The following is a 17565-nucleotide window of genomic DNA, read 5'->3' as shown; positions in this document are numbered from 1 at the left end:
CTTCACACTGTCTCATATGACAAGCAGCCCCAAATATGACAGGAATAATCAGTGTGGCTCATCCATTCTTTAAGCTTCTTCAGAACCCTCAAGGGTTTGGAATAACCTGGTCATGTAGCTACTGTGATAATTACTTCAGTGTCAGGCCTTCACATCAGGAGATCATTTCATACGTAGAAAATTTGTAAAATACTACATACATTTTACAAATCCCTACTTTCCCCAAAAGTTCCATCCCCACAAATAAAATAAATGTCATAATACAAAGTAACAATTTCTTTTTCACTTAGATTGCAGTAGAGTAGTCTTTTTAAATATACAGGGAAGAGTCATAGAACAGGAATAAAATAGAACAGTTAGCCACTGTACTCTCTTTTATTTCTCCTCTTCCACTTCTCTACCTGTTTCTTTTTCTTTCTCCCCCCAACTCCTCTACAGCTCCATCTCCAATCTGTTAGAAAGGGATATTGTAATTCAAAATCCATGAGGCAATTCTTCCTGTTGTCTTACTCTACAATACACTGTTTGTAATATTACTGACCCTTCATACATGCTCATTTTGCTACAATTTAGATAATCAAAATTCTGGTTAAATGTTCTAGATTATCTTATTAAAATATTAGTCATACTATCAAGAGGAAACCAACTTTTTAGGAAGTCTAAGTGAATAGAATTTGTTGGTTAAAAAAAGGAAGAAGCATTAAGTTCAACAGCAAAGTAATAGTTTTGATGTATTTTACATTTGGTATGCCTTTTTGAGGAGCAAAGAGTTTATCTTCAGAAAAGGACCTAATTTTGTGATGTGGACTCCAGGACATTTTTTTTTAATGTCAGCAACAATATACTTTTTAAACCAATTTTATAAAATTTGCAATAATGTGCTTTTCCAGTAGATGTCTCTAAAATGTTCTGAAGTAGAACAAGGAAATTGTGGCTTGCTGTAATGACACAAAAGACAGGAATTTCAGTTCAAAAAGTGTTCAATTAGAGAGGAGGAAAGAAAAGTTTCTTTGTAAACCTGTTTAAAAAATTCCAGTCAGCTTTACTCAGATCCTCTCTATAAGAAAATTATGTTTTATGAAATGTATCACAGATATTATGAATGCAGAAAATACAATCATGCAATTGTTGAAATAAACTGATCCTGCCATATGTTATGAATATATAAAAATGTTTCATTTTACAAATGTGGAATAATTCAATAAATTTTATGTTATTATAGCATTTTAAATATGGGACTTCCCCAGTAAAATTGTTTTAAAATATGACTTCAATTGATATAAATATTTAAAACAGAAAAAAGTCCCTGTATTTCTTATATATTTGCATATCTAATTCATTCCAGTGGCATTAAATGCTTTCTCCTTTAAGAAAGAACATTACCACCTATAAGCATCTTGCTCAATTATGATACATTTAGTCAAAAGTCACCATATAGGGGCACCTGGGTGGCTCAGTGGGTTAAGCCTCTGCCTTTGACCCAGGTTATAGTCCCAGGGTCCTGAGATCAAGCCCCGAATCCGGCTCTCTGCTCAGCAGGGAGCCTGCTCCCCGCCCCCACCCACAGCTCTCTGTGCCTGCCTCTCTGCCTGCTTGTGATCTCTCTGTCAAATACATAAATAACGTCTTTCAAAAAAAAAAGTCATCATGTATCTTCGGTCTTTGTTGCACCAAATTGCTTTTTTTGATTTGACTACCAAATCTCAGTAAATCTTTACATATGTACTGACCATCATCAAGTAAGCATTCACCTGGTATTGCAGGATCAGCAGGAAAAGGGTCTTGTCACACAGGAGGGTTTTTGGTTCTAAGAACAAGCTTCCTCATTACTGAGTTGCCCTTAATGGCTTCCTCTATATGCCTCAAAGGTCTGGAAGGAAAGAAAAAAAAAATAAAAAACCTCATAGTTAATACCTGCCTAATAAAAGGAGGATGAGGAAGAAGAGTAGGAGGAGGAGAAAGGAGAGAGGGGCGGAAGGAAGGAAGGAAGGAAGGAAGGAAGGAAGGAAGGGGCACCTAATAAACAAATTGTTGCTCTTGACACTTGCTGACCTTGCTTCTCTAAGTCCTTGATCCACCGAGGACAGTGTTTCCATGCAGGAAAAAAGAGGAATTGTATTGAGGGAATAGAAAAAAATACTAATAATCTGATTTTTAAATATATTGCATTTTTTAAAAAATCTGAAGTGCATAAAGATCTTTAAAAGTTATTTGACTTACATAAATGTCCTTCTGTCCCAGCACCCCTGTCTCAGAAAGAACCAAGAAAAAGGGACTGAGAAATCCATTCTAGAGAACAAAGCAAAGGTCTGTGCTGAAGTGCAAGATAAGATAAGATTGCCTGGGAAACCTAGAATTTGTCATAGCTCTTGTGGTAGGGAATACTTTTGGGAAGACAGAAAGATTGTTAAATGAAAAAATAAAAGAGCATCGATCATCCAAGAACTTTATCACAGGAGAGTAACTGACTCCACTGTCAAGAGATCCTATCAGCACTTCTCCACAGGCTAAATCCCATGCAATAAACTGGGATGAATACAAGTATTGAACTCCAGTCAACAAATAGAGCTGGGAAAAGATAACATAAACTATTGAATTTGTTAAACAGGCATTTCAAGTTTTTACAGCCTTGGCAGGGACCCGATCCAAAGAATTTCAGAAAAAGAGATTCATTTGACAATTGGCTCTCAAGGATCTTTGTGTGATGGTTAATCGCTGTTTCTTCCACTTAGGAGTACAATTTCCTCACCTGATTCCTCTTAAAACAATAAATTAAAAATAATTATAGCTAGAGCAAATGTGAAGTTTTAAATGTGTACACATACACAATCACTTTAGTTTTTGTCACTTAATATTGAAGGTATTTTCCCCATTCCATTTTCTTTCAAATCAGTCAGGAGAAAATTTCATTTTTCTTACTTCACATATATTATGTTTTCATAAAATGAGGAGAGAATTACTGAAGATCAGTGGGCAGAAAACTAAAGACTTTCACTTGACACTTCTATGTATTATTCTTTGTCCCTTTCAATAGCTTTCTTTTTTTCTCTGACAGTTTTGTTTTCTCTTCCATTTGCCAATGATTCTAAAGGGTTTTTTTTAATAATTTATAAAACTTTTTGACATGGTTTTTTTTTAACATGGATGATTCCAGCTAAACGATGTTTCTGTCACACAGATGATTTCATGTAGAGTACTGTCTCAACCTCCTTTAAAGAATTCTCCATCAGACTTAGAGTCAATGGATGATACCAAGTCTCGGCAAGTTGATCATTTCTATTAACATACATGATAGTGCCATCCTGCCAAATTATCTGTTAGTCTTTACTGAATTAACAATGACTGCATTCAAATTTTTTCCAGCCCTTAAATACTATGTACATTTTAAATATTTAATATATTTATTACAAACTAAATCATGAAAATTGTAGAATGTCCTATTTAATTAATTCATAGAGCTTTGCAAATGTCATTTGGCCAAATTTGTGGCACCATAAATCAAGGAATGTAAATATTTATTATATTTTTTAGTTCTGTTGTATAAATATTATTTTCGTATAATTAGAAAAATTGATGTTTTCTCATGTAATTGCTTATTAATTTTTGTTTCAAATGAAATACATACATTTTTCATATCTGAAATGTCTTCTAATCCTAGGTTAAAAAAGAATTGACATCTCTATTAGAATGTTGTTTCTGAGGGTGCCTGGGTGGCTCAGTTGGCTAAGTGTCTGACTCTTGATTTCTGGTCATAATCTCGAGGTTGTGAGATCAAGACCCAAACCAGCTCAGCATGGAGTCAGCTTGAGATTCTCTTTCTCCCTCTCTCTCTACTCCTTCCCCAGCCCCGCTCTACTCTCTCTCTCAAATAAATAAATAAAATCTTAAAAAAAAAAAAGAATGTCATTTCTGAAAAACAGTTCTCCACTTTTTAAAAACATGGCTTGTTTTCTGAATGCTAAACATAAAACACTAGTAATGATATTCCTATATAGGAATTATATTAGGTAAGTTCTGTAACATTTTCTTTTCTAAAAATGATCTATTATTTAAATTATATGACGTTAAAATTCTAATTTTATTTCATAAACAGTCTCCTTTCTTTATTGATTTTTATTAACACTATTTGATAAAGTATTTATTCAATTTTTTTATTATTCCAAAAATTTTGCTTTACTTGAAAATTTTTGTTTCAAATCTTATTTCATGAGATTAATTTCATAAAGTTCTTTTAACATTTTCCTCTTGATTTCAAATGAACTTTAATGGAAATTGATTGTCATTATGAAAAACAAATCTACTGATTTCAATTTTAAATGAAAAAAGTTTAGGGGCGCCTGGGTGGCTCAGTGCGTTAAAACCTCTGCCTTCGACTCAGGTCATGATCCCAGGGTCCTGGGATCGAGCCCCGCACTGGGCTCTCTGCTCGGCAGGGAGCCTGCTTCCCTCTCTCTCTCTACCTGACTCTCTGCCTACTTGTGATCTCTGTCAAATAAAATAAAAAAATAATAATAAATAGATAAATAAATAAATGAAAAAAGTTTAGAATATTACTTGAGTCAAAGTTTACATAGCATGTAAAAATCCACTAATTTTTATTGAAAATAAAATTGAATTGATTTTCATTCCAGAAATACACATCGTTTTATATTTAATTGATTTTTATATCAATTTAATGTTTTCATATCAAAAGATGCTCCAGAATGATTTTTTTAAGAGAGAGAGAGGGGTAGGGGGAGGGGCAGAGGGAGAAGGAGAGAGAGAATCTTAAGCAGGCTCTATGCTCAGTGCAAAGCTGGATGCAAGGCTACATCTCACGATCTTGACCTGAACTGAAATCAAGAGTTGGGTACTTACCTGACTGAGCCACCCAGGTGTCCCTATTATTGATAAAATTTCTATGGTTTTCTTTTTACAAAAAAAATCACACTCATAAGAAGTGCTTCTAAAATTTAAGCTTTTGTCTCTTTTCCAGTGTTTTTAATAATTTATTATAAATTATTTAATTATGTTTATCAAAATTACCTCCTCCTTATAAAGGCCCACTTCTCTTTGGAATGATAGGAGACTCAAGTTTGTCATTTATTAGAGTTTAAATAGATTATGTTTTTAACGTATGTTCTTATTATCAACAGGCAGGTGTGGTTATTTAAAAGTCTATGAAGATCAAATTCTGGATTAAAACTTTAATATGAAAATATTTGGGATTTTCAGCCTTGTAACAATGAAACATTAGAATTAGAATTTTTCACAATTTTTTCTAAATCAGTACTTCTTAACTAAGGTCATACATCAAAAATCACTTGTAGAGTTTAAAATTATATGTATATAATATTTAAAAATATATAATAAAATATATAAATACATATATATGTGTGTATATATACATATATATATATGCACATGCTCAGTTCCCAGAACAGATCTTCTGAATCAGAATCTCTGGGTGAGATAATGGAAAAGACAATGACACTTTCAGTGTTTCAGAACTTACAGGTGCTTTTGTTTGTCATCCATCATGAAAAATCATTAAAGAGGAAGAAAAAAAAAACCAATGTGTTTAAAGTTGATAACAGATAGAAAAGGAAATTGGAATTGTAACTTGTTTGTTGCCACAAAACAATATAATTTTGTTGTTACTATAATCTCACATTTCTTACTAACAAAGTACCCTCTGTCTACCATGTTATGGAAATGCCTTTAAATGCACCAGCTTTTTTTGTTTTCCTATGATTTTTTGGTTTTGTTTTCCAGTGATTTGATAAAAAGGTAAGCAGTAAGAAAATGTAAACATCATTTGTTCATCCTGTTGATGAACATCACATGTTCCTTTGCTATAAATACTTGCTCATATCCTGAACCCTCTTCCACTACTAAGAGAAATAGGGAAGGCTGTGAGATAGGTAGTTGCTAGGGAAGATTTATTTTGATGCTTTATTCTGGTGATTCTCAAACTTCAGTGTGCATTGGAAACACCAGAAGAGCTTGTTAAAACACGAATTACTGCCCCACTCCAGACTTTTTTTTTTTTTAAGATTTTATTTATTTATTAGAGAGAGAGCAAGCACAGGCAGGCAGAGTGGCAGCAGAGGCAGAGGGCGAAGCAGGCTCCCCGCCGAGCAAGGAGCCCACTGCGGCACTCGATCCCAGGTTGCTGGGATCATGACCTGAGCCGAAGGCAGCCACTCAACCAACTGAGCCACCCAAGCGTCCCAGACTTCTTTATTTTTTAAAGATTTTATTTGTTTGTTTGACAGAGAGAGACACAGCAAGAGAGGGAACACAAGCTCTATCCCAGGACCCTGGAATCATGACTGCAGCCAAAGGCAGACACTTAATGACTGAGCTACCCAAGCATTTCCAGACTTTTCTAAGTTAGAAGGTCTGAGATGGGGCCTAGAAGTTGTATTTTCAAAAGTTTGCAAGTGGTTAAAAAAAAAAAATACTACCCATAGAAGAAAAGTTTCCAGGTGATACTGATATTGCTGAGCTAGGAACCCTGGTTTGAGAAACATCACTTTCTAGTTATTCTCTTCAGTATGCTTAGATTTTAGCTGTTAGAAAAATGCTTTCTACATCATCTAAAGAGGAAACTTGATAAAATCTATGCAATTATTTAATAGATATATTTATATGAATTAATTTGAATTTAGCCTAAAGGAACCTTATTACTAGGACCGAAGGGAAATTTAACACTTTTTGCCACTTTTGCAGCCCCAAAATAAGTATAATTTCCCCAAGCTGCAGATTGTTTTCTTCCAAATAAATCAACAATTATACAGGACTTTCCATAATACAGTGGAGAGAAAAAAGAGACAATATCAAAACAAAAACCTTGAACATGAATGGAAATTCGTTAGTTTAGCTCAATGCCCTGAAGAAAAGCGATGCAAAATTCAATCTAACAATAGAGACTAACTCACATTAATACTAAATATTTTATTCTTTCTATGGAGTAGAAATCCTTCAGTATTACTGTCACAGTCACATATGCCTTAGGGAGCATAATTAACATGGGCTAGAGGGAAAGTTTCACTGGTACATAATTTCACATGGGAAGAAGCACAGTTAGACTCCAAACGCTTATTTTCTCATATAATTATTTTCTCAATAATGAATACATTTATTTATTAAAAGTCTGCAAATTACAGGCCTACCTTACTTGATGTGTTCAATGTTTTTAATAATTTTCACTCTAAATTGTTTTCTCCAATGAAAAGCTGTATTTCCATCTAAATATTAACTTGATTCATGGGAAAGGGGAATCAATTCTTTAACAGAGTAGACTTATTTTATAAGAATTTTTATTTTTCTGAAATTTCTCTGATTTTACCAGTTGATCCCCTTACAACTTGCCATGTAATAGTTTACTTTTACTGGTGGTCCTTGCGTTTTGAGTCTAGGTTTTTCCTAAAAATCTGGGAACAACCCATTTAGTTAAGCAGATACTCTTCCAGTCAGGAACCTGTAGCTCTCCCTTATTTCCAAGGAGACACCAGCAGGAAATCCCATTGTTAAACAAGCGGGCTTTGTGGCAGTCCACCTACAGAGCCACGGTAGACTTTAACACAGCTGATTTTAAAGTCCCCTTGGTGATGCAGGCAGTCCATGTCCTCCAGTTTGCACAGCTGCCACATGCTACCATCCATTCTCGCCTAAAAGAGGGCCTGAATAATTTTATTTTTTCCAAACAGAATTAGAGTCCCGGACTTCCAACACAAGGTGGTAGCACATTGCCCTCCGGATTGGGGCAGAGCAGCTCCTTCTGCAATCCTGGCGGACTGTCATGCTTCTGGACAGGGAAAACGAATGGCTGCGACGTCCCTGAAGGACTGGAAGAAATGAGGCAGTCCCAAGGCTTAACTCTCTCTCTCTTCCCTTTTTGTGTTCGTCTAGCCCAGGAACGGCAGCACCTGATACACAGTAACCAGGCTGAGAGTCACACCGCTGTTGGCAGAGAGACCCCTGAGCAGCCGCAGCGGCAAGACTGCGGTGACCCAGGTCGCAGATTGTAATTGCTAACATCCCTAATCCAATTATCGTCGACACTATTTATAACAACTTCCAAACAAGAAAACACTTGACTGTCAAATGCTTGATGGGGACACATTTAGCATACCCTTCAATCCTTTTCTACTTGGTGCGCCCTGTTGGGAGAAACCTTGGAGGAGCTGAAGGTTCCCAGCCTTGAGGGATCATGTATGATTGTGAAGCTCTGTGTGCAAACACAGGAGATGATTAAAAATGCTGTTATCCTAGTTGTAAGGAAATCACAGGTTGCCACAGTAAAGTCAAGCTTTTGTCCTTCAAAAAGGGCAATCATGGAAGAATCTTGAGGTGGAAGGAATGACGTGATCCTTTGAAGGAGCTAAGAAGGCTCCCTTCCACTGACTGAGGAGAGATCTCCAAGGATGTGTGGATCACTGACTAGGGAAAAGAATTGTGGCTAAGAATCAACAAGAACTTCATGTTGATCCAAAGTTGGCAAGCCACATATTTTTCTCATCGTTCTAATTATAAGTATTTTACCACTTCTTTTAGGCCTGACTTTATTTCTTAGAAACATTTAGTCCTACTAAATGAGACACTCAAATTGAGAAATGGGACTTAGGGGGAATAAAGGTAAATATATCCTAGAAATTGTGGTTTTTTTTAAGGGATTGGAATTCAGTATCTTCATAAAATAGTATAAAATCCTCCTTGAATTACTGAAGTGCGTGCAAAAAAGCAGGGGAAGTATCATTGCTATGTTAAATGATTCAGACTAAATCTGAATCTTTATCACTCATTAAAGAATACCTCAGTAAAGAATAAAATCTTCAGACTATTGATATAACTACACATATATAGAGCCACACATATTTAATTCTGTAACATTGGATTTGAAAGCAGAAGATGAGGTATCAGCTCTGCAACCTCAAACCAGTTACTTTGGTTTTCTGTCCCTTGGTTTCTTCATCTCTTAAGAATGCAACAATAACACTTTAAAGTTAAAAAAAAAAAAGGACTGAAGATTCTGAGCAAAGTTAAAACATTTTAGAAATCTATTATAAATATATATGTCTTTTATATCTATATATCATTTATTTATATATTTATTATGTATTAATTATAATATATTTATTCTATTATAAATATGTATCTATATATTTATTATATTGTATGAATTATTATATAAATATATTATTATATATTATAAATTTTCACCCTTAATGTAAAATTCAGGCTGCCATTTGCTGAGTGCATATACAGTAGTCTATATTTTCAAATAGAGAGTACAAACATGATTTATTTGAAATACCTTTAATCCTGTCATGATATTTGAATAATATATTTGAATAGTATTATATATATACATGCACACATATTCTTTTCTTCTCCATGCAGCAGTGACACAAAAGATGACCGAGCAGATGAACTACCAGGCAATGAAACTGACCCTTCTTCAGAAGAAGATTGACAATATTTCTTCAGCTGTGAGTGATGTAAGAAACACATACTCCTCCCTAGAGGGGAAAATCAACGAAGATAAAAACAGAGAATTTCAATCTTTTCTAAAAGGTAAAAGTAAAGTAAAATATTCATACAGTTAAGACAAAAGGTAAATGACTCATTTATCTTTTCTCATATCTTTTGGAATCTTCACTTTAGATTGAGTAGTATGAAAGTCTAAAACTATATTTTTGGAATAAGATATTGTAAATTATTATTTGAAATATCTAATTTTTTTTCTGTATTGTCAAATCTTTTACTCAATTTTTCATCTGAATTATTTTCATTAAGTACTAGTTAAAGCTTAACTTGTATTTCTTTATAGTTAAAATGAGCTGTACTTAGTTTACTTCCATCGTGGTCTCCAGTTCAAGATAAAGATGAGTTAAGAAAGGATTATCAAGGGACACCTGGATGGCTTAGTCGGTTAAGGGGCTGCCTTTAGCTCGGGTCATGATCCCAGAGTCCGGAGATAGAGTCCGGGCTCCACATCGGCCACATCGGCCACATCGGCCTGCCTCTCCCTCTGCCTCTGCCTGCCTGTGCACTCGCTCTCTCTCTCTCTCTGGCAAATAAATAAATAAAATCTTATTTTTTTTTTTTTTAAGGGATTATCGGGACGCCTGGGTGGCTCAGTTGGTTAAGCCGCTGCCTTCGGCTCAGGTCATGATCCCAGGGTCCTGGGATCGAGTTCCCCATCGGGCTCCTTGCTCCGCGGGGAGCCCGCTTCTCTCGCTGCCTCTGCCAGACACTCTGCCTGCTTGTGTGTGCACTCTCTCTCTAACTCTCTCTCTCTCTCTGACAAGTAAATAAATTAAATCTTAAAAAAGGGATTATCAAGGCACAAATATATGGTTGTCTCAATAATATTGATGAAGATACTGAGGATAAATCAAAAGTGTGCTGTTACCACAGAAATTATTTAGTTTATGGAGTATAATCAATAAAATATATTCTCAGACATCTCAGGTAACAGGAATAATAATTTCTTCATAAATATGAATCAGCTTTGCTCAACTTTTGTGCTCCTAAAACAGCAGGCTGTATTCTTTTCTGAAGGCTGTACTGGATAATCAATTTCCTGTTAATTCCAGTTGTTGTCAAAATTCATTTTCTTGCAGTTGTGGGACTGTGGTCCTATTTTCTTGATAGCTATAAACTGAGGCTCTTTCACAGCTTCCTGAGGCCACTGCACTTCTTGGCTCATGGCCTTTTTCCTCCATCTTCAAAAACCAGCAACACTGTTGGGTCCTCATGGTAGGTCTCAAACCCACCTCTTCTACCTTCCTTTCCTCTTTTAAGGACTCAGTGATTACATTGGACTGACCCGAATAATCCAGGATAATTTCCTCATCTCAGGGTCTTTAACCTTAATCATATCCACCAAGGTCCTTTTGCCAGGAGAGGTAACATATTCACAGGTTCAGGAAATTAGGATGTGTATCTTGAGTGGAGCAGCATTATTCTACCTACCACAGGGATCTGTAGATAGTGAGCAATTGCTATGGTAGTGTTATATACAGGGTACCATGGGACCACCTGATGGTTTCAACAAATCCAGTCTAAGGGCGCCAACAAATCCAATCTAAGGGCTTCTTTCTACAAAAAGAAGCCATCTCAACTAATAAGTTGTAGATCAGGAGGAATTAATTAGGCAAATGGTTTCAAGGAGGGCATGGATTTTCTAGGCAGGTAATTTGGTCACTAGGAATAGCTCAGTTCTCTGGGTTAATTGCATGTTTCCCAATTTTAGGATTAGTGATCCCTTTCACTTTGTTTTACACATAAAAATACACTTATTGTATAATCCCATATCTATCACATTATTTTTTTCTTTATTTTTCACCTGTGGTTCACAGGTAAAAGATAAGGTGGAGGTTTTGTATCATCTACCAGTATGGCAGAACCATGATTTTTTTTTTTAATTATGTAGATAATTGGTATTGTTAAGCTCCTGAAGGAAAGACCCTGCCCTACATTTCTGGCATGTCCCTATGACCAAACTTACCAATGGCAAGCATGAGAAAGGAATATATTTTCCCTGAAGCGATAACATGAGAAAGAAGTCAAATAGAAACAGTATATAATTGACTATAACCACCATAATGAAATTTGTTTAGCAAAATTCGGTTATCATTACCAAAGAGAATTAGAGAGAATTAGACCTGTCAACAGCTTTTTGTGAAACTACTAACAAAGATTCTGGCAGTGACACAGGAAAAATACATACACTCATAACAACAACAACAACAACAAAATTCTCTCCTCAGTGTGAGGTGTTAGATGGGTGCTAAGCATAATCAATTATGAAAACTTAGAGAGCTCATAGTTAATGAATGTTCATTCAGGAAACAAAAACTAAACTCACCCCACAGTACTATACTTCCCTAACAAAACCACAACCCCTTCTCTTGCTTACTCTACATCCCAGCTCCAAAAGAGATACCTGAATGTTATGCATAGGCCATACAGATATTGACATAAAGCACTTTGATAGGTTTTTGCAAAATCGGATCTTGCACAATTTTTTAGCAACAAATTATAGAAATGTTATTGAAAAACTCCTTTTCCAGAAACAATAATCTGTTTTTAAAGCTAATAGTCTGATTCTTTTCAGACACGACTGTGATTTTATCCCATACCCAGTGTATTTTTCCATTAAAGATTTAAAATATGATAGGGGCACCTGGGTGGCTCAGTGGGTTAAGCCTCTGCCTTCAGCTCAGGTCATGATCTCAAGGTCCTGGGATTGAGCCCCGCATCGGGCTCTCTGCTCAGCGGGGAGCCTGCTTCCCCCACTCTCTCTGCCTGCTGCTCTGCCTACTTGTGATCTCTCTCTCTGTCAAATAAATAAATAAAATATTTTAAAAAATTTTAAATATGATAACTGAAGCACCTCCTAATTTCCATTTTCACTATTTACTTTTTTCCTAGTTACTTTGATTAACAACTCTGAAATAAATTTTACCTATTTATAGTGTTTTTACCTGCCATTCTTATTCTCACTTTCATTTTTTTTTAAGATTTTATTTATTTGATAGAGAGAGATCACAAGTAGACAGAGAGGCAGGCGGGGGGGGGAAGCAGTCTCCCCACTGAGCAGAGAGCCCAATGCGGGGCTCCATCCCAGGACCCTGAGATCATGACCTGAACCGGAGGCAGAGGCTTAAACCACTGAGCCACCCAGGCGCCACTTATTCTCACTTTCAGATCATAGTGTTTTTTCTTTAAAAGTTTTATTTATTTGGGCATCTGGGTGACTCAGTTGGTTAAGCGACTGCCTTTGACTCAGGTCAAGATCCCAAAATCGCAGGATCGAGTTCCACATCAGGATCCCAGCTCCGCGGAGAGTCTGCTTCTCCCTCTAACCTTCTCCCCTCTCATGCTCTCTCTCACTCTCTTTCTCAAATAAATAAAGAAAATCTTTAAAAAATAAAAATAAAAATTTTATTTATTTATTTATTTATTTATTTATTTATTTATAACATGCTTGCTCATGCAAAATTGGGGGGGTAAGGGACAGAAGGAGAGAGAGAGAGAATTTCAAGCAGACTCTGTACTGACCACGAAGCCCAATACTGGGCCAATCTCATGACCCTCAGATCCCAACCCCAGCCAAAACTAAGAGACACTTAACTGCATGAGCCACCCAGGTGCCCCAGATCACATTCTTTTTGTTGGATGAATTTAAACAGCTATTTTTGTTGCCACAATGAATTAATTCAATTATGCTTAAGTTTTAGTTCACCTTTTCAATATTGAAAAACATTTTAAGGCCAAAATTATATAAATTCCAAGAAGGTCTGATCCCTAACCTTAAATATTTTATTGTATTTCATCAAGTTGTCATGAAAATTTAAGACAATTTTAACTAACAAGAAATGACTAAATGATCTTGTGGGAAGTGCAATAAAAAAAAAAGAAATTTGCTATTGAGTAGCACCTTATACCCAGTGAAGCTAACATATTCTATTTTTAAGTATTTGAAGTCTAGTTTTCCAAATTTTACTTTCTGTGTAACATATAAAATACACTCAGTGAAGATTTGTTGTGCAAATGAATAACCAGTTAAATGCTAAGTAAAATTTAGAAAATAAAAATACTTTAAAAACCTGCGGTGTGATTATTCATGGTATCACATGTAAAAGCTAGGACTATTTCAGTATAATTTATCTTAATTGTGACTGCTTAAACTTTCTAATTAATGTAGCCTTTCCTTAGTATTTTGGTGCAGTGTCATTATTGTTCCCATACTTAACATTTTTACTATTATTTTTTCCATTATATACAGGTTGATTTTCACTTACTTATATTTTTTGGCCTGTTAAATATATTTCAGTCTTCACTATGCTTAGAAATTTAAAGTATATATATATTTTTTTACTCTGGAAATACTGTTCCCTAAAGATCAATCAGCAATATTGAACTATAGAGTATAAGATTTCCAGGGAAATCTTTATTCATGTAAACAACATTTACAGCTTTGCCTTTGTACCAGATTAATATCAAGATGCTCAAGCAGTACATCATTCTATTTGCTATAATTGATCTTTCACATACTTTTTATGTAAATCTCTCATGGGTCTCAGATACTCTTTAAAACGTGCTTATGAAATAGAGACATGTAGAGACTATATATTTTTATTCTACAATGATCTTTCTTAAATAAGTCTTATGGCAGCCACAAGTCATTTCACAGTTGTGCAGACTTTCCTGTTCAAAATGTTTTGTAAGACATTGGCCATGTTTTACATTACAGTCATTAGCTACCATTTGGATTTGAGTGGAAATATCTTCCATTTATAGACGCTTCGTAGCTATGTACTATAAATACACCTCAAGCATATGTTTTATTTTTTTTCCCATTTTCTGTTTTTGCATGTAACAGGTTTGGTACATTGTTTTTTTCCATTTTTAAATATTAATTTCCTCTTCTGAATAGTTCTGAGTCTTGAGTTCTTCTGGATCCTTTTCCTTTTTTTTTTTTTTTTAATACTACTTTTAGAACTGTCCATAATTCTGACTTTTGATCAGTCCATGCTTTCTAATACTGGAAGTACTAATATATGTTTCATTAGCAGCAAGTTTCCTCTTATTTTTATGAAGAATTAATGTCATATTATGTTAACCAATATATCTTGAATTCTTATTTTCATTTGTCTTTGTTTGGTGATCCCCAAACCTCTCATTATTATTTTATTGTTGATATAAACTATTGTCGAATCTTGTGACTGTTACTTCATAATTTTCCTTATTTGGGAATTTCATTAAATTTCTTCTCTGCAGTCAATTTATTCGTTTTTATGAGCTCAAAGCACAAGCCCTGAAACCTAATTACTAACAGCCTAATAGCATAGTCATGAGATAACACCAGGTATTATTTACTGAGCCAGAGAGCCCAAAGCCATTTATTTTCATACCAGAGTAAGACTAGGTTTAGAATCATAACATATGAGGTTCTATTAACTGAAATCAGTAGCAGTTCCTTCGTGTCTTTTGTTTATGACTGTGATATGTTCTACACCACAATTGATTTCCCTCCTCAGACTTACCAGTTAAGAAGGCTTTCACCTTCTATGAACTATAGTAATTTTTGGAATTTCATAAGTAAGTGTAGTGAAGAAGTATTTTTATTATTACATGTTAGTGGTGCTTAGCTCAAATTTTTTATCTTTTTAGAGATATCTGAAGTTTACCTAATTAAAATCATATATCATTTATTGTTGTTTAATATTTTTTCTCTAGGCCTAAAATCCAAAAGCATTAATGATCTGGTAAAGAACATAGTAAGAGAGCAATTTAAAATTTTTCAAAATGACATGCAAGAGACAATAGCACAGCTCTTTAAGACTGTATCAAGCTTGTCAGAGGACCTTGAAAACACCAGACAAATAATTCAACAGGTTAATGAATCTGTGGTTTTAATAGCAGTCCAGCAAAAGTCTGTTTTAATGCAAGAAAACAGGCCCACTTTGACTGATGTACTAGATCTAAAAAATCGCATTGTGAATATAAGGCAAGAAATTACTGTGACTTGTGAGAAGCCTATTAAAGAACTAGAAGCAAAGCAAGCTCACTTAGAAGGTGCTTTAGAACAGGAACATTCACGGAGCATTTTGTATTATGAATCCCTCAACAAGACTCTGTCTAAAATGAAGGCAGTACACGAGCAGCTTTTATCAACGGAACAAGTATCAGATCAGAGGGGTGTTCCAACTGCTGAGTCAGTTCACAGTAATGTCACTGAGTACATGTCTGCTCTACAAGAGAACATAAAGAAGCAGGGTTTGATGATGCTGCACATGTTTGATGATTTGCACATCCAAGACAGCAAGATTAACAATCTTACCATTGCTTTGGAGATGGAGAGGGAATCTATCAGGGGTGAATGCGAAGACATGTTATCTAAGTGCAGAAATGATTTTAAATTTCAAATTAAGGACACAGAAGAGAATTTACAAGTTTTAAACCAAACACTGGCTGAAGTTCTCTTTCCAATGGACAATAAGATGGATAAAATGAATGAGCAGCTAAATGATTTGACTTATGATATGGAGATCCTTCAACCCTTGCTTGAGCAGGCAACACCTTTTAGAGAGACAATTGTGCAAGAACCACCAAAGGAAGCAATAGCTACAAGGAAGAAAGTGGAAAACCTGATAAGTGCTGTCAACAGTCTAAATATTCTTATCAAAGAACTTTCAAAAAGACACAACTCACTTAGGAATGAAGTACAGAGTCGTAGTGATGCCTTGGACAGGCGTATCAATGAATATGCCTCAGAAATGGAAGATGGCCTAAATAAGACAATGATAATTATAAATAATGCCATTGATTTCATTCAGGATAACTACATGCTAAAAGAGACTTTAAATTCAATAAAGTATAATCCCGAAGTCCATCATCAATGTACCCAAAATATGGAAACCATTTTGACATTTATTTCTCAATTCCAACACTTGAATGATTCCATTCAGATGTTGGTCAATGACGATCAGAGATACAACTTTGTTTTGCAAGTTGCCAAAGTCCTTGCAAATATGCCTAAGGAGGAAAAACTAAGTCAGTCCAGCTTTCAAAAGATTTATCAAATGTTCAATGAAACCACCTCCCAAATGATAAAATACCAGCAAAATATGAGCCATTTGGAGGAAAAAATGCTTTCAGCTACGAATATTTCCAAAAATTTTGAAACTAGGTTGCAAGGTATTGAGACTAAAGTGGCCAAGACACTCATACCATATTATGTTTCACTAAAAAAAGGCAGTGTGACCACAAATGAAAGAGACCAGGCTCTTCAACTGCAGGTACTGACTTCCAGATTTAAGGCGTTGGAAGCAAAATCCATTCACCTCTCGGTTCACCTCACTGCGCTTAACAAAACTCTGTCTGAAGTCTTACTCATGTGTCATAATGCTTCTACACATATCTCAGAACTGAATGCAAGCATACCTAAGCAGATAGAAAGTTCCCAACCTGATCTTCAGCTTCTTCAGAAAGGTCTGACAGAATTCGTGGAATCAGTAATTGAAATAAAATCTCAAATCGCCATATCTAATTTAACTTGGTATATAAATCAAACACTGTCTGGTAGTCTTGCCAGTGTTGCCAAGTCTCAGAAGCAAATAAAACCAGTGCTGAAGAAACCCAGTTCACTTAAAAAACCAACAGTGAATCTGACCACTGTCCTGATAGGCCGATCCCAAAGAAACACAGACAACCTTCTAGTTCCTGGTAAGCTATTGCTGAAATAATAACATTTAATCTCTCTTTTCATTTAAAAGATGTTTAGTAGATCTGTGGGGTTTATCAATACCATAAGAAATAAAAGGCACTTTCTTGAACTTGAGTGAATAGTTAAGTAATTCAAAGATCACTGATATACCATTTGAAGCTGATTCCATCCTATATAAATCAGGCATTAAGTGTTTATCATGTAAATATTTGTCTACATGTTTCTTTTTTTCTGACAAGACCCCTGTAATACAATCAGATTTCTCCCTGTAGAACATTTTTGCTTTTATGTATAATTAAGGAAAACTATTAGATAATGAGCTTCTGAATGAAAATGAC

General features: G+C 35.1%; 1 protein-coding gene across 1 annotated transcript in view; it reads left to right on the top strand.

Annotated features, from left to right (window-relative positions):
* MMRN1 (multimerin 1) overlaps nt 1-17565 on the top strand; it is a 57782-nt gene that overhangs the window by 26043 nt on the left and 14174 nt on the right. Inside the window, exons 4-6 of the mRNA XM_032861685.1 lie at nt 7897-8001; nt 9388-9561; nt 15238-17226. Coding sequence (XP_032717576.1) covers nt 7897-8001; nt 9388-9561; nt 15238-17226 — 2268 coding nt within the window. The remainder of the gene's footprint in view (nt 1-7896; nt 8002-9387; nt 9562-15237; nt 17227-17565) is intronic.

Source organism: Lontra canadensis, unplaced genomic scaffold (genome assembly GCF_010015895.1).
Source record: "Lontra canadensis isolate GAN:19392208 unplaced genomic scaffold, GSC_riverotter_1.0 scaffold1, whole genome shotgun sequence".
Lineage (NCBI taxonomy): Eukaryota > Metazoa > Chordata > Mammalia > Carnivora > Mustelidae > Lontra > Lontra canadensis.
This window is presented reverse-complemented; position numbering and strand designations above follow the sequence as displayed.